This window comes from Hemibagrus wyckioides, linkage group LG16, assembly GCF_019097595.1.
Source record: "Hemibagrus wyckioides isolate EC202008001 linkage group LG16, SWU_Hwy_1.0, whole genome shotgun sequence".
Classification (NCBI taxonomy): domain Eukaryota; kingdom Metazoa; phylum Chordata; class Actinopteri; order Siluriformes; family Bagridae; genus Hemibagrus; species Hemibagrus wyckioides.
Window position 1 is genome coordinate 6,186,782 of NC_080725.1, and position 16,205 is coordinate 6,202,986.

At 40.0% G+C, this 16,205-nt stretch overlaps 1 protein-coding gene across 3 annotated transcripts; it reads right to left on the bottom strand.

Moving 5' to 3' along the window:
• Positions 1–404: 404 nt before the first annotated feature.
• Positions 405–13,541, bottom strand: scaf4a (SR-related CTD-associated factor 4a). Of its 3 annotated transcripts, none has more exons than XM_058411513.1 (20): positions 13,382–13,541; positions 9,658–9,741; positions 9,510–9,554; positions 9,253–9,414; positions 7,897–8,029; positions 7,576–7,721; positions 7,313–7,489; positions 7,121–7,209; positions 6,850–6,970; positions 5,880–6,038; positions 5,618–5,688; positions 5,289–5,479; positions 4,968–5,068; positions 4,730–4,843; positions 4,485–4,641; positions 3,154–3,260; positions 2,723–2,885; positions 2,479–2,559; positions 2,228–2,320; positions 405–1,775 (listed from the first exon to the last, which is right to left on the bottom strand). In XM_058411513.1, the coding sequence occupies exons 1-20, from the start codon at positions 13,409–13,411 to the stop codon at positions 1,027–1,029; spliced, it is 2,973 nt and encodes a 990-aa protein (XP_058267496.1). In that variant the 5' UTR covers positions 13,412–13,541; the 3' UTR covers positions 405–1,026. The 3 variants fall into 3 exon arrangements, with proteins under 3 accessions (XP_058267496.1, XP_058267495.1, XP_058267494.1); XM_058411512.1 differs by having other exon boundaries at positions 405–1,772; positions 7,891–8,029; XM_058411511.1 differs by having other exon boundaries at positions 7,891–8,029.
• Positions 13,542–16,205: the final 2,664 nt, after the last annotated feature.

A 16,205-nucleotide genomic window follows, 5' to 3' on the forward strand; every position in this document is an offset into this window, starting at 1 on the left:
TTGTTGACATCAACACAAGTCATAGTGTGAACTCAGTTTTTTCCATTTTGGTATGAAAATAGTTTATTAAAACTGAATCCCCATTGCTGAAATATTAAATGAGTTCACATCTGCACAAACTTAAAAATTATACAAACATCTCATCTCTGGTACAATGTAAACACTGTAGGTTAAAAACATTACAGCAAAAGGGCTTTGTCTCTTATTTTAGTCAAGGTTTCAATTGGTGACATTGAAGAATATTTCAAAAACAAAACAAAACAAAACCCCTCCAACTCTACAAATATTATTAGAGTAATGTAAGCATATATACAGCTGAGTTATTTTCCGTTTTCATTTTCCATATCTTCATGTCTTTTTGTTTAAAACCATTTTTATCTTCAATCTTTCTCAAGGGATAGTCCTGTACTGTCCAATTTTAGCTTGGCCCCTAATCCCAACATGCCTGACTCAATTCTTTAACTACTAAGAAGCCCTTCATGGTTTTTACATGGGCATGTTAGAGCAGGAAAACCACCAAAATGTGCAGTACAGGGACATGAAACACCGGCTTAGTACAACATTTAACCTCAATAATGGGACACTGATACACAGGATGGTGTGCCGTGTTAGCAAGACATTTGACCTCAATTGCATTATAAATCTGTGAAATCATTGAAGGAAGACCAGGCATTAAAATTAGAATTAAACCACAGACCTTAAGAATGAAGCATGTTTCCGAACCACTTCTGCTCATTAGCATGTACTGCCCAAGATTTGCATGGATATGGGCATGGAGAATGCTTTTTTTTTATTTTTTAAAGCAGCGCACTAGCCTGGCCTAGGCAATAAGAATGATATGTCTGTCTGATTTCTCTTAACATACAGATCGTTTCCTTCACATCTAAACCCATGCAAGGTGATCATATCAGTCCCGATCTACAGAGTATTTTTGTACATTTTTAGCAAAAGATCACAAATACACGCTTCCTATTAGGATAAAAAAGGACACATGATTTAGAGTTCCAGTCTACTGCCTAGTGTGACCTAGGATTGATCTGCCTTCGCTTGTTCTGCAGGCTGGCTCTGATTTTCTGCCTCTGCACTCCCTTCTTTGGAAGGAGCTGAAGCTTCTGCCTTGGCATTAGGCATTTCGTTTGTAGAATCATTATGCCGTTCATGGCTGCTAGAGTCTCTGAGCATTTCGTGTCCGTTAGGCTCAAGTTTGTCGAGTCTGTCATCCCTGTCCCAGCGGGTGCTTCTCTCTCTGTCTCTGCGTTTTCCCCGTTCTTCCTCCCTCCCTTGCTCCCTCTCCCTTTCTCTCTCTCCATCTGGACTTCTCCAGTCTCTACGTGACCCTGCTCTCTCCCAGCCTCCCCTTGATTCCATCTCTTCATGCCATCCCCCAAAGCGTTCACGACCTTCTGCCCGTTCACCCCCAAACTGCCTGCGTCCTCCGAAGCGTTCCTGCTCTCTGTTCCTCTCTCCCCTGAAAGAGGGGCCTGGAGGGGGAAAAGGACCTCGGATGGCATGTGATGGAGGAGGAGGCATGCCAAAACTCCCTGGTGGAGGCTCACGGTGCATCATCTGTGGTGGGCCCCTGGGGGGCATCATCTGGGGGGGCATGGGGGGCATACCAGGCCGTGGAGGGGGCATCGGGAAGCGCTGCAAGTGAGGTGGTGGCGGCATTCCTGGTGGGCGCTGAAGTGGCATCGCCCCTGGTCTTGTACCTAAAAGTCCTGGTGGATTTTGCATGTTCATGCCAGGTGGAGGTCCTGGTGGAACCGGGTTACCTGCTGGGATCAAGAAAGGAATGCAAAATGAAATTCGCCTTTATTTAACTATAAAACATATAAAACTTGTGTTTTAGATCAAAGGACAAACAAGAAACTGTTTTACAGAACAACAAAATCAACTGTGAAATGATAACCTTTTTACTGATTTATTATTGATTTACTGAAAAGCACATCTCTTTTGCAAGAGCATCCTGGAAGTGCTAATAAGTGCTCAAATACAGCATGTGTACATTAAGAATGTTTTATTCGACTATGAACATTTGAGAATCTGTACTGGATTTGTACTGTTATATACACACAGTATTTGAAATTTTGGAATAATTTGTAACTAAATGGCAATATTTATGAGAAATGATCACCAGATGAAGTGCTTCTTTCTAAAAAAAACTCCAGTAGTTACATTCATGAATATGATATGAAGTAGCCTAACTCTAGTTCTTATTAACACTCACCTGGGCCAGTACTAAAACCATCTACACCTTCCCTATTGATCCTTGAACCCATTCCTACTGTATCACCAGCCAAATCCTCAACAGAGCTGCCAACTGCAAAAACACAACCACGGAATTACTCAAATTATATTAATCATTATTGAAAAACATACACATCATTTTCCAAAGTGCCATACGATCAGAAAGGACACAGGTTTTATGTAATTCTGCAGAGGAAATGAGATAAGGTATGCAGTGTGTGCTGGTCTTACCTGGTGGCATGCCAATGCCTGCTGCGGGAAGAGGGGGTCCTGCAGTGCCAATAGGAGGCATGCCACCCGGAGGGAGAAATCCTGAAATTGTAGGTGAAGATAAGCATCATAACAGATAAAACGACATGCACTCATGACATATGCACAATTCTTCTCTATACCTAAATGGCAGCCTAAAGGCTTCACTCCGAATTTTAACTGCAGAGGCAACATTTATGTTCTAACGATAATGCAGTTAGGTTACCAGGAGGAATCTGCATGGGGTTAAAGCCAGGCCTCATAAAAGGTCCAGGTGGAGGAGGAACACCCGGTGGAAATGATGGTGGTGGGATATTTATGGCAGCAGGAAAACCTGGGGGTGGAACTCCAACTGGCCCAGAAGGCCCTCCTGGCTGGACAGGAGTAGCCTGGATAGAAAAAAAAATCATAGTTATCTATTGCATCTAATAAGATACAGACAAATTTCTATAAATGCAGAAAAGTGACTGACTGAAAAGGTGTAGCTTTACTTATATATTTTAATGCAAAGAATATAATAATATGATTCTTTGATTTTGTCATTTGCTAGATTATTTACGTAGTGAAAAAGCATGCCAATAAAACACGAGTCATAAACACATGTAAACACATTCAGGTTATTATTGAAATTATATTTTTGCACATTATTTATATTACCTGCACAGGGAGCAGTGCTGGGCTCTCAACCATCTGGCCCATGTCGCCTCTGCCATTTTGAGGCGCATCATCTGCAGTCTCCAGTTCACCCTGCACACCTTTCCATTCTAGAAGAAATAAAACTATCCAGTAAGCCCCACTTCCACAAGCCAAAGCAATGCTGTCTGCGTACATTTTGGTCCATGTGTACATTTTGAAATAAAAAACAATTTCACAGAAATCCAGACTGAAATGTACATATCCTTACTGTTTTTAAACAGCAACTACAGGATGTTATCATCTCTGTCACAAGATATCAGGTCTTCTAGAGTGGTGTTCCTCCATAGTAAAGCTTTTGGTGGCTGCTGCAGTATAATTTCACACTTGCCTTTTTAGTGTAATACATGTAGTGTTTCAGTCACTATTTAAATTCTCCTTCATTGCTGATCACCATGATTATTAGCAGTACCACTAAACATAAACAACATAAACCAAGCAGACACGATACATTTTCCTGCCTGTGGATTCCACCGATTACTGTGGAGGAGCTCCCTCAGTACATGAAAAACAATTCTGGTTAGGTGATGATGAAGCAGCTAGCCACCTCAAAGAGAATTTAGCTTGTTAATAGAAGTTACTAGGTTGTCGTATGGAGACAATTTCTGGTAGGCTTTGTTTATTTCTCAGTGCAAGTTAGGGTGGAAGCAAGCGATCGAGTTTTGATGGGGAAAGGAACAGAGAAGCACCAGTAGGAACTGGAAAATATTTGGGTTAGTTTCAAACCAGGTATCCACCCCCTAGCTACACCACTGATGATGACAGTGTGCATTGTAATAACGTTAGGTGGTTTTCTGAATATAGTTAACTTATAGTTGGCAAGCCAGCTGACAGTTGGTTATGTAGACCATCAACAAAAGTTTTAATTTCCATCAACATTAAACTGTAGCTAGCTACAATATGAAAAGTGTCATACCACTGTTTGACGGGCACTTTCCTTAATAGTAATAATGTGAGGGTGTCAAGTGAGTGGTGACAGAGACGGCACTTGGATACACAGAAGCACAACAATAAAAAAAAAATTTTTTGTTGGAGACTGTACTTAATTTCATGATTAGCCTTTTTTGTCTGATTAAACATATGTAAGGCCTTTATTTAATTTCCATTATAACTCTGAACCATGGAAAATCAAAGGAACACAAGTTCATAGAAACTGTTTACCAGGAATCTACGCATCTTCACCATAACTCAGAGCTATTGTGAAAACACTCACAAACTTCACTCTCATTTGGTATGTGCAACAGGTTCACTCTTAAAGGCAATAAATATCTATGAGCTTGGGCATTTTATGTTACCTGGGGAAAGCGTATCAGCATCCAGCATGCCCCCCTCTCTAAAAACTTCCAGATCTTCCAATTTGACTTTGGACCAGGGGACATAGGTGACACCAAGCTCTACGTCCCAATACTGCTTGAACTCTGACTTGATACCTTTGTTCAGAGCCCAAGCAATCTGTGGATACAAGTAAACATAGTGTGAATTAAATAAATAAATAAATAAACCCTTTATATGTGAATTAGAACAGTTACATGTCAAGTACCTTTATGGCTTTTTGGTTGACTTTGTAAGTGCCTCTGCTAAGCTTCTGGAGAGCCCGAAAAGCATCCTGTCGATGAACCATGACAATGTAGGCACAACCTCGAGGAGGAATCATCTGCCAAACAGAAAAACACATTACCCAAAGCAAAATTCACCAATAATTATGTTGTATATTATAAATGATGTACGGCAATATACATACTCTTATTATAATTAGAACGTCCCAGTTTTGTACATACATTTATGGACTCTATCTGGCCAAACTCCTCTAGTAGACATGCCACATCCTGCTGTTGAGTCCTTTTGTCCAGCTGGCCAACCCAAAGTGTAGTGCTGCACACTTCATGGGGGGGGGGCAAAAATTACATCAAGAGCAAGAGAGTGAAGATCACTTTTAGAAAGAACTGCAACATTTATCAGTAAAATAAGGTATTTTCAATCATAAACTTTAAAACGATTAAATTAAATAATCACATTTTTAAAACTTTTACAGAATATTTTTGGAGTGTTTGTAGAACTTTTAGCCCCAAGATCTACATAGAAAAATGATCATGGCTCACCACTTAAGGTGTCAGGTTTGATAAGTGGTAGGCCTTTCTGTCTACGTTCTCGTTCCCTCTCCCTTTCCCTCCTCTCCTGAGAGCGAGAGCGCGGTGAGTGGCGCCGCCTTTCTCTGGAGCGAGAACGCGACCGTCGATGTCGGAAACGTCTGGAACGAGAACCCGACCGTGAACGCCTCCTTTTGGGAGATCTGGGAAATAGAACACACACAGGTGAACGAATGCAGATTGAATTTGCATAATTTGAAAAAGTATAAACAATAATGCTTGTATTAACTATATTGTGAACTCCAGATATTATCTGTTTTTGAAAGACTGTCACAACTCACCTTGAACCAGACCTAGACCGTGTCCTCCTGCCATCTTGGTGCTGTCTTGTGTCTAACTCCCCAGGGGCCTCCTGTGGCAATATGCAAAAATATATATAAGTGCATTACAGAGCTTTATTGGCAAAATAAACTAAAAAGACAAATTGTTTTCTGAAATACATTGTGTCCCAAACAATGCAAATGTTTCCGCATATTATTTCTGTGATCACAGATTTAGATTTCCTTTGGTCTACAAATATCAGGGAAATTCTGAGAGCCTTGCCTGATGCTGCTGTCCAGCAAGGAGGTGAGGAAATGCATTGTTTTGAGGGGGAAAGGGTCCAGTGAAACCAGTGGGACCTACACCTGGTGGAATCATCCCTGGGTAGGGTTGAGGAGGCATTCGGTTAAAAGCCTGAGGCTGTCCATTTGGAGATGGAACCTGGAACAAGAAGTTATCAAATTATCAAATGAAGGATAAAGCAATGCAACAACTTAACCTCACACTGTTAGTAGGGACAATGCTGGCCTGAAACATTTTCCGATTCACTGACTTATTTTATGGTGTATGCTGTTGAGAGAAACTTAGTCACACATGAACACAGAGTATTCTGTGTTTTATACAATTTGTCTTGAAGCACATCATTTTTTTTTGTGGAAAGATTTACAAACAGAAGTTCATAAAGGTTTGGCTGATGCTTAAGGGACTAAAACAAATCAGTATAATATAGAAAAGGGTACTGAGAGAACCATTATGGTGGCATACTTCATTTTTAATTTTTATTTAAAACAGAATTGATTTGACTTGTTTGAAATAAAGTCTGTAGCAAATATAGCCAGTCGCAAGCATTTTTTGTAAATTACTTACCCAAAGGCAGTAGATTACAAAAGGAAAGGAGCATCTTTTACAGAAGTTCATAGTGAAAAATTGTGTGGCTAAATTAAACACAGTACATCTAAGAACGACTGAACTGAAATATGTGCTTACGTGCTGCTTCTAGCTCAGAAGTGTTAGCTTAGCTTAATTCTAGCCATGAGAATATACCTTAACATATTTCTAGCCATGAGATAATTGCTAATAGTAAAAGATTCTCTGCCACTGGACCTTCTCAGATTTTATTGAAATATACCCATCATAGTTCTTCACACTGTCTGCAACAATCTGTAGCCAAGGCTACTAACTGGGGCAGAGTGGTCACAAAGCCTCAGAAGAAACATAACACTGATTAGTTATAATAAAGCTTTAAACCTACCTGGTGTTCTTGACTCAAGCCCATCAAGTGCTGCTGAAAGTGTTGCATCTGACTGGGAGCTTGAGGGAAGACTGCTGATGACTGCTGAATCTGAGGTGGCTGGACACCTTCTCCAAAGCCACTGCAGACGCAGACACACACACGGCAACACCATCATCCATTTATCAACAAAAAAAAAAAAGGAAATTCTTTAAAACAAAAAATACAAGGCCTTTTTCAGCTGCATATACAATAATGCTGACAGAAAAAGGGTTTTTAAGTCATAGCATACAAGGCAGACTGGACAGAGGGTGCCTCATCCCTCTTGGTCTCTTCTCCTCCTTCAGGCTCATCATCATAATCAAAACGATCAAGAAGTTTCTGAAAACAAAACAATAAAAATGCAGGCTATATTTTACCCCAAATTCCATAAACACAAAGCAGATGGAGTCCTTTAACCTGGCAATCTTAGATGTGTACTCACTTTATCAAATGTGGCTTTCTTCTCTGTAGGCTGCGTGATGTGTGGCTGGCCCTGTGCCAAGACTGTTGGTGGCTGAATAGTTGAGGGTTGTATCTGGAGATGGGTCATCATGTTATTCTCCAGCGCTGGAGACTGGGGCTTCATGGGCTGCTGGAATGTCTGGAGCATCTGCTGGAGCTACATTTGGAATGTTCGAGTTAGAACAAGTTGCCAAAGAGACAGCACATTTAAGACGCATATGTTGGAATGATAGTCTGTGAAACCTGTTGGCCTTGGGAGGACTGGAAGAGTTGAGCTACAGCAGCAAAGGCATCAGAGTTCTGAAGCTGTGGCACAGACACCTGCACAGAGTTAACTGACACTGTTGTGTGGCTCTCAGCTTCCCTTGCTGGGGAGGAAGGAGATGCAGCTGAGGAAGAGCAAATTTAACAATTTTAGTTTATTTAATTGTCAGTAGATGTACTTTATACAAATAAGACCATCTTCTAATGGAGTGGATTAAGCAACATGCACTGTTTAATTTTCACTTTTGATAAAAGTTCTGGCTCAATTAAAAAAGTATTTAGCATATTATTCACCCGCACCAGGGCCATTGTCCATGCCTGGAACTGGGCCTGAGCTGCTGGATCCGGCAGCCATGTCCAGAAGAGGCTGTATCACCTCAATCTTAAACACGCCATTCTTTTGCCACAGGTTCAAGACACGAACAATCTTACTCTGTAAACATAACAGGCAGAAAGAATAACAGATTAAATAGATGGGTGTTTTTTCACCTTCATCTTCTATCCATGTATAAAAGATGGGTGGAAAAAAGTGGTTTAATATAGCCATCTTTCCATACTACATACAGTATATACTGAATATCCAAAAAATTGTGAACCACATTATGTTCGCATTCTGAACATTCCACTGCAAATTTTGTCCCCACTTTTGCCAATATTGTAACCTCTATTCGTTTAGAAAGGACTGAGTGTGAGTGGAGATTTGAGCTCATTCAGACACAAGAGCATTAGTGAGATCAGGCCTGGGGTGCAGTCAACATTTCAGCTGAGGTCAGTGCTCTGTGTAGGCTACTTCAGTCCCTACACGCCACCTTGTCTTCAAGGACCTCGCGTTATGCACAGGGGCACTGTCATGCTGGAACATGGTTTGGGCCCCTTAGTTCCAGTGAAGGGAAACTGTAATAATACAGGAACAATACTTCAAAATGTGAAAACAGACTGAGAAAGACCGACATATGGGTGTGATGGTCAGGTGTACCACACCTTCAGATACTAGACACTGTCGGACAATAAGCCCACGTTGCCTCAAGACCAGCAGCTGCAACAAATTGTATTCATTTTAGTGCTTTCAGAAAATAAACTTTGTTCCATCAGTTGTGAGTCGCACTTGTGCCTGAAGTTAAAGAGTTAAATGAGGCACACAGACGAGGAATTCTAGGAACTTTCATCATAGAGTTTTAAGGCTACAGGCAGATTTCAGAGAGAAACTGGGTACAGAGTAGTTACTTCCATTTACAATTGGACAGCACCAATAGTGCTGGATGTCACACCTGTGAAACGGGAGTTCCACACAATTGCTGGTTTTCCTAATATAAATACCTTGTGCATTTTCAGGTAGCACAGTGATATACAATGAAGCAATGGCTACATGCCATATAGATGGTTAATTTTGTCTGTGTCTTAAAATGCGCAGGACAAAAGAGGCTGAAGTTTGTAAGCAAGAAATAATTTAAAACCTTTAACATGATGCTGATAAGTAAGGCCCAAAGTGCCAGTCATTTACTGGCCAAACTGCCACAATTTCAAAACTCTAGTAGGTTTATAATTTGCGGTGCATCAGAAACTTGCAAAGTCATGTGTAGGTAGCTGATGCAAAAGCGTCAACCCTGAGAACTGAGATGCATGAAAGAGTTATAAGCCAAAAAGAAAACAACTTACCCTGTCCTCTGTGGGACATAAGCAGAGGTTCTCAAAAGTCCCAGTGATGTTCTTAGTGAACCGGGGACCAAACACATCCTTGTCCGCACCAAATTGATGACGAGACTGTCGCACAATGGAGTCCACAACATAGAGTCCTGGTACTTTATACTCAGGCTTGCACTGAACATTAAAACAACGTTTTAAGAAAATGACAATAAGATAATAAGCAGACCATTGTAAAAAAGAAATAGAAAAAATTAAGTAATCACAATTACCTTCTTGATAAATTTCTCAACAATCTGGACAACATGCTTGTATAACTGGACCAGAGAAATATGGACAGTGTTAATGCCTTGAAGCAATACGGCAATCTTGGTTTTAATTGCTGTATTAAAGGATTTTTATTTATACAGTTATACTTACTTTAATGGCTTTTATTGCAGATTTTGTAATGGAAATCATCTTCGCCCTGGAGATTGGAGGTTTTGAGTCCATCAGGGAGAATAGCTGTAATGCAAACATATAATGAGTGTCAATGCTCATGTCCACTTATGCACTGTAAGCATGGAGCAGAACATTCATTCAGAGATATGTGACATGACACAAATTACATATCACAAGTTACAAAAAAAAGAAATTAACAGCCAAACAGTAGTGCATAAAACAGTGATTATATTTTTACATAATTTTTTAATAACGTTTTACACCGAAATGTAACAGAATTGCTTATGATCAGACTGTCATTGTTTAAAATACGAGAAACAACACCCCAATATTTCAGAAATATTTAGTGCAATATATCTAAATCGCCATCATTTTGCTACATGCAAGTATGCTTGCCGCCTCTAATGCAAATGTAGATGCTTTTGAGCTAGGGTTCAAGCACTGTTTGGATTTTGCCCCAAACCAACTACATCACAATATTATTCCCTACTCCAAGGATCAGTGTTTCTATGGAGCACAGCAACACACACTGAACCATAACTTCAACAACACCCGATCAAAGGCGTTCATGAATCTAAAGTATCCCAGCTAAACAGTTAAAACAGGCAACACCGTGGCAAATCAATGAATCCTATGGCTTACATGAAATCTTTAGAAACACTTCAGATTTAATAAAGGCTCAGCAGGAAACTGGGATGCACGTCATGATGTATAAAACGCTTACATCTGGGTCCTATCCATAATCTCTGCTCACAATGCAGTTTGTAAAGGGCAAAGTTCATGCAAATGGGTGTGTGATGTTTGCTTTTTACGTTTCTTCCGCCATTTGTTTCAAAAAAAGAAAATCTGTATACATGTGGACTGCACTTTTGGGCAAACTGTGCAACTGAACAAAGAGAGCAATTCTCACAAATGAACGTACACACACCTGACACAAACACGACTGCCTCTCCTTTTAATAACTTTTTAATATACACGTCATGGGAAAATCTCTCGGTGAAACAATAATGAAACAAGTATAACTACAAGCCCATTTACTGTCTTTCTACACGATTTCTTGATATGTAGCTACGTTCTAGTTGAGATGGGGTTATTATTGAATCGTTTAGATGAATAACTATGCCACATTTACACAAGTTGCTGAAACACTGAAATTTCATACCTAATCAGAATAAACACAGAAACCGAACCTTTCCAAACATGTCTGACTGAAATGTTTTTCTTTCATTTCACTTTCAGAGAAAATCAATTTACATTACTTTTTCAAACCATATGTTCAGAGCAAGAGATATTCAATATAGCCAAACTAAAGGCATACTTCATACTTGCAAATAAAGGTGAACTGATTCATCGACTGAAATCAGGTGACTTCAGCCACATATGGGCTTTGATAAGAGGACCTCTTTTTTAGCGTGTGAATATTTATTGTATAAAACAGCTGTTCAACCATAAAATATTTTTGTAATAAACACATGCAGCAGTTGGTAGAAGCAGCAATGGAAATTTATGCACTTCATTATCCCTTTAAAATAAGGGAGGGGCATTTGTTCTACACTTACTATTAAGAAACTAATTATTAAAATATGGGAATTTCTTTCCGACTTAGGTGAAAGCAGGTCGTCAAAAGTTGTGTACAATGCTCCTCTACTGTTCCTTACATGCTACATAAGGCTGAGACAGAACACATTTTTACAGTACAGCAGATTCCTTTGCGATTAATGGTTTTGTCATGTGCCAATATGGCTGGTGCAAACATGTTGCCTGAACACAGGAACATCACAAGAGCAAACGAAAAGCAAAACACCTTACGTGGGAGAAATTCATCGGCTGAATGAAGACCTAAAAGCTAGTGTTAGAGAACTTTTGCTTGGAAAAATGCTGAAGCTTAAAAGGGGATTTTAGACATGCACAGATGGCAACGTTCACGTTGTGTATCAGGTCTATGATACACACATGTCAACTAAATGAGGAGGCTGAGCTAAACATAACAGCATGTCGGTTAAATAAAGCACGCGGCTGCACCAGCTGAATGCAAGTTTGTGTGTAAATTCTGCACTACACTACATGCCGAGTAGCAATCCACAGCCACACGAGGAACACTGCAAAGAGATATAGATCAAAAGTCAGTCCGTCTGATTTCATGATTTCAGAAATTAAGGCAAAATCAAGCAAACACTGAGATATTCTGAAAATCATTATTGTTAGAATAATCACATGCTTTGCAACACCACCAAATTCAAGTAGTTTTCCACACAAACTCAGCAAGTTGAATCTAACAAGCATTCTTGACCACAACAATCACAAAAACCTCATCCTAGAGAGACTGAATAGCAGATACAAATACAGCAAGTTGCGACTCAAATTTTCTATCTTTTGTATTCAGTATGAGCTGGTTCTGTTTCACCGATCGGGATTTCACGCAGGTTATCCGCAATTTTCTAGTGAATCACAACCAACTCCTGCAAACTTCGGACATTTGCTGGACTACTGCACAACACGGATTAACATAATCTTTTCACATTTTTTTTTTGTGCTAGAGCTTGCCACTCTATCCATCTCAATTCAAATGTGAAAATTAACATGAAAACACTGGGGGTGTGTAATCAGAGATGATGGATCCGATCTAATCTTATTATTCATTACTATATATTAGTAAAACAATGAATACATAGTGCACAAGTGATTTGTAAACAATAACACCACCACTACTACTACCAATAATAATAATGGATAATGCAAATTAAACCGCATTCTGAAACCGACAAAACAAAGTGTGAAATCAGATTAGTAAAATGCAGTAAAACTGAAAGGGGGGAAAAATGCAATCCGATTTCCTTTCGTTTGGCTCCATCACAGTTTATCTGGTTTCTCTTTACAGATGTGTGAGATCAGAAATGCCACATGCTTTAGTTACAATCTGAAGCCTGTGAAGCAGCATGTCACTTGATGTCTGTGTCACTGATGTCCAAAACAAACCCCCTTCACGCGGGCTAACCGGTGGGCTAACTCCAAAAACACAGCGAGGTGTTCACCTGAATGTTTCCAATACACCACGATGCTGTAACATTTTGATTCGAAACAGTGATGATGAATATTAACAACAATGGGGTCACCATCGTGCTGGAAAGTAGAGGAGGGGGCACTGTTGCTATACTTACTCTCACAACACTAGCTAACTATGCTAACAACACAGGGCTACTATAAACACACTGCCTACAAACGGATGTCTAATGAGCACTTCTGTTTATCAAAATAGCAGCCTGTTTAACTGACTATACCACTAACGGTTTAAAATAGGCAGATTTAAACAATGCAAAGCGAGCACTGGCTTAACTACCCGAACAGCACGCGAGCACAACTAACTACAACTAGCTATACAGCTAGCTAACAAGCCACCCAGGAGCCTAGAGAAGAAATGAGGATGGTGTATTATACCCTTTATCTTTCAGCGGACATTCACACTTATGCATTTTGTGGCCACGTGCCAGTGAACAGTCCACACCGCTCAGGAACATGTGCACATTTTAAACAACAAGGCCTTCGTTTTCAATGTGGCCCGAGCAATAAGGCTAACCGAGGCCCACTTTATATTCATGGACAATCCGGCAGGCTAAGCAGCTAAGCTAATGCTATCTAGCTATTCAGGTAACCGGTAGCTACCTGGGCAATACAGCTAGTACTACAGCTGTGGAGTAAAACCGACCTCGTGGTTAAAAGCGTTGACTGCATCCATTGTGTTCCACCTTTGTTGAATTTCTTTCTATTCGTTAAATTCCCAAATAAATGAAGGACTGCGCCTTAACGGGCCATCCCAACATGTCCGCCGCTTCTCGCCCTCAGTAGAAGACAGGAGTAGAGTGGTTGCGGCGCGCAAGGCATGCTGGGATTACTGCACGTGTTTCCGAATTCAATGCACAAGATGGCGCTGCGGAGATTACTTTTTGACCGATAGTTTGCATCAGCTAGGTCAGTGTGGTGGGCAAACTACGGACCGAGGTGCACATACACCCCGTTGGGCTTGTTAATCCGGCCCGTCGAGTATTTACTACATTGTCCTATAGGCCGCATTTATTTCTCCGTTTTCTTGCAATGCTATGCGTTTCAGTTGATTCCACTAGATGGCGCACTCCAAACACTACCGGGCTTTGCTGAAGCCGAGTCTATCGTCCCTACACACAGATATTCATTCTTTACCGTTGCTATTGCATTGAGCCCTACTTTAACAATGAACAAACCAAATGAAAGAAAAGTAGACAAATTGAATAAAAGTTTTCTTTATTTTTTAGGTAACGGGTTTCAATTTATATTAGTTCATCCTTCCATCTGCTACAGGCCTGGCCCGTCTGGCAAATTTTGGAACCCGGTGTGGCCCTTGAGCCAAATATTTTGCCCAACCCTGTACTAGCTCAACTAAAATGTTAATTAGTTTACTACACAAGTAATTTACTCATGATCACCAGAGTTGTAGCCAAGGTCATACTGGGACTAGTTTTAGAGCAAAGTGAAAAACACAGCCAGTTCACCTGAATGTTTCCAAAACACCAAAATGCTGAAACATCTTGAGTTGCGACTATGATGATGAATATTAACAACAATGGGGTCACCATCGTGCTGGAAAGTAGAGGAGGGGGCACTGTTGCTATACTTACTCTCACAACACTAGCTAACTATGCTAACAACACAGGGTTAAATACACTGCCTGCAAACAGATGTCTAATGAGCACTTCTGGTTATCAGAATAGCAGCCTGTGTAACTAACTATACCACTAACAAAAGTTTAATATAGGAAAATTTAAACACTGCAAGGCGAGCACTGGCTGTATTATACACTTTGTCTTTCAGCAGACATTCACACTTATGCATTTCATGGCCACGTGCCAGTGAACAGTCCACACCGCTCAGGAACATGTACACATTTTAAACAACAAGAAACAAAACAAAAATCCCTCTATTTTCCATTATTTTTTAATGTAATCTTACAATTTTCATTTCAAATTAAATTACTGATACAACTTGAGTGAAAATTAGTATTTTTATTTGGTATGTCCCTTTTTGTTTTGATGACAGTGTGCACTCAAACTGGCATGGACGCCACACGTTTATGGACTCCCAAAATCTAACCATTTTAAAAATCCATTTTCCTAAGATCTAAAGCTCAACTGTGTAATGAGTATTGTCTAAAGACATGCTTCAATAGAAGTGATTAGGCATGGAGCATTAGGCATTCTGTTTTAAATATTTAGAAATTCTAAAAACCTGTTTAATTACTATTTTAAATGCACTTAAAAAAATCCCAGATATTCAGTGTGGTCTCAGAGATCTGAACCCCTTCTGCGAGGTCTATTTACTCTTCTCAGTTGCATGAAAGCATTAGAAATTGGGGTGCAGAATAATGCAGAATATTTATGCACCTGCCCTGGTATTCCTGGCAAATCAGGTTAGTTAAACTCAACAGTGTTTATTTTCTGGCCTGAAATGCGAAAAACAAAACGTATACGTTATGAAACTTATAAAACTATATGCTATAAATAACATGATTTTTACATGATTTGAACATAGGGGTGTATTCTGCATGAAAAAGGTTAACATGTTAACCCAAGAAATACCCCCCCACACACACACATACACCCTTTTTAAAATGGTTTCTTATGATTTTTTAACCGCATGCCATCATCGCCACGGACCAAGCAGGACACAGAGAGTCTAAACCTATCTCACTGAAAGGTGTAATGAACAGATATGGCAGTTGCGCCACAATCAGCGATGAAACAACAGAAGCAGCAACAGATGACTTTAATGTCATCATGGATGAAAAGAAAGAAAGGAGATGCAAGTTGGTTGATTCAGTAAATTAGATCAGGTCAGGATAAACATATTTTCTGCCTACACCTGTTGATGCTAGCCTAACGTTGTCTGAGCTAACGTTAACATACACTGTTGTTACTAGGCAACTTCAGACTGTTAGCTAAATATTCAAGTGGTGATAAAGTGTCAGTGTAAAGTCTAGCAGTGATTCAGAACAATATCAATTTTGTGAATGACACCTGACTGCTGAATACAAAAAAGTTGGTGTAAAATATGAACTGAATGCTTGTTATCAGTGAATTTCAAGTCAAGACAAGTCAAGAAGCTTTTATCATCATTTGCTGACGCAGTCCATAATGAAATGTAGCACAGTTTCTCCAGGATTTATTCAAGTAATTTGAATGCAGATGACTTCTGTAGTAGAGTGCAAAGCCACATCTTAGCACGCTTGCAGGGAGGTTCATCATTCTAAGAAACACTCCATGGAGCTTTTCTGTACCTCCCAAATCTTGCCTTTACTGCTGATGGACTTTTCATCATGTCCTTAGAAGCAGGAGACCCTGTAAAAGATGGCACAAATGCAGTGTGAAACAGATCAGTGATGGAAAATGACCTGAAGATAACTAAGTGCTTTTCACACTTGGCCCAGAACTTGACTCTACACCCAGAAACCAATTCTAGGCTTGTCTTGGTGACAGAGTGCAGGCTCGATTTCATACAGA

Excerpts from the sequence above, each read along its gene's own strand:
- scaf4a (XM_058411511.1), bottom strand. The coding sequence starts at position 13,411 with ATGGATGCAGTCAACGCTTTTAACCACGAG. Across the intron at positions 9,742-13,381 it reads TCAACGCTTTTAACCACGAG|CTATTCTCCCTGATGGACTC; the intron begins GTCGGTTTTACT and ends TTTGCATTACAG. Across the intron at positions 5,689-5,879 it reads TTGCTGGACAGCAGCATCAG|GAGGCCCCTGGGGAGTTAGA; the intron begins GCAAGGCTCTCA and ends ATATTGCCACAG.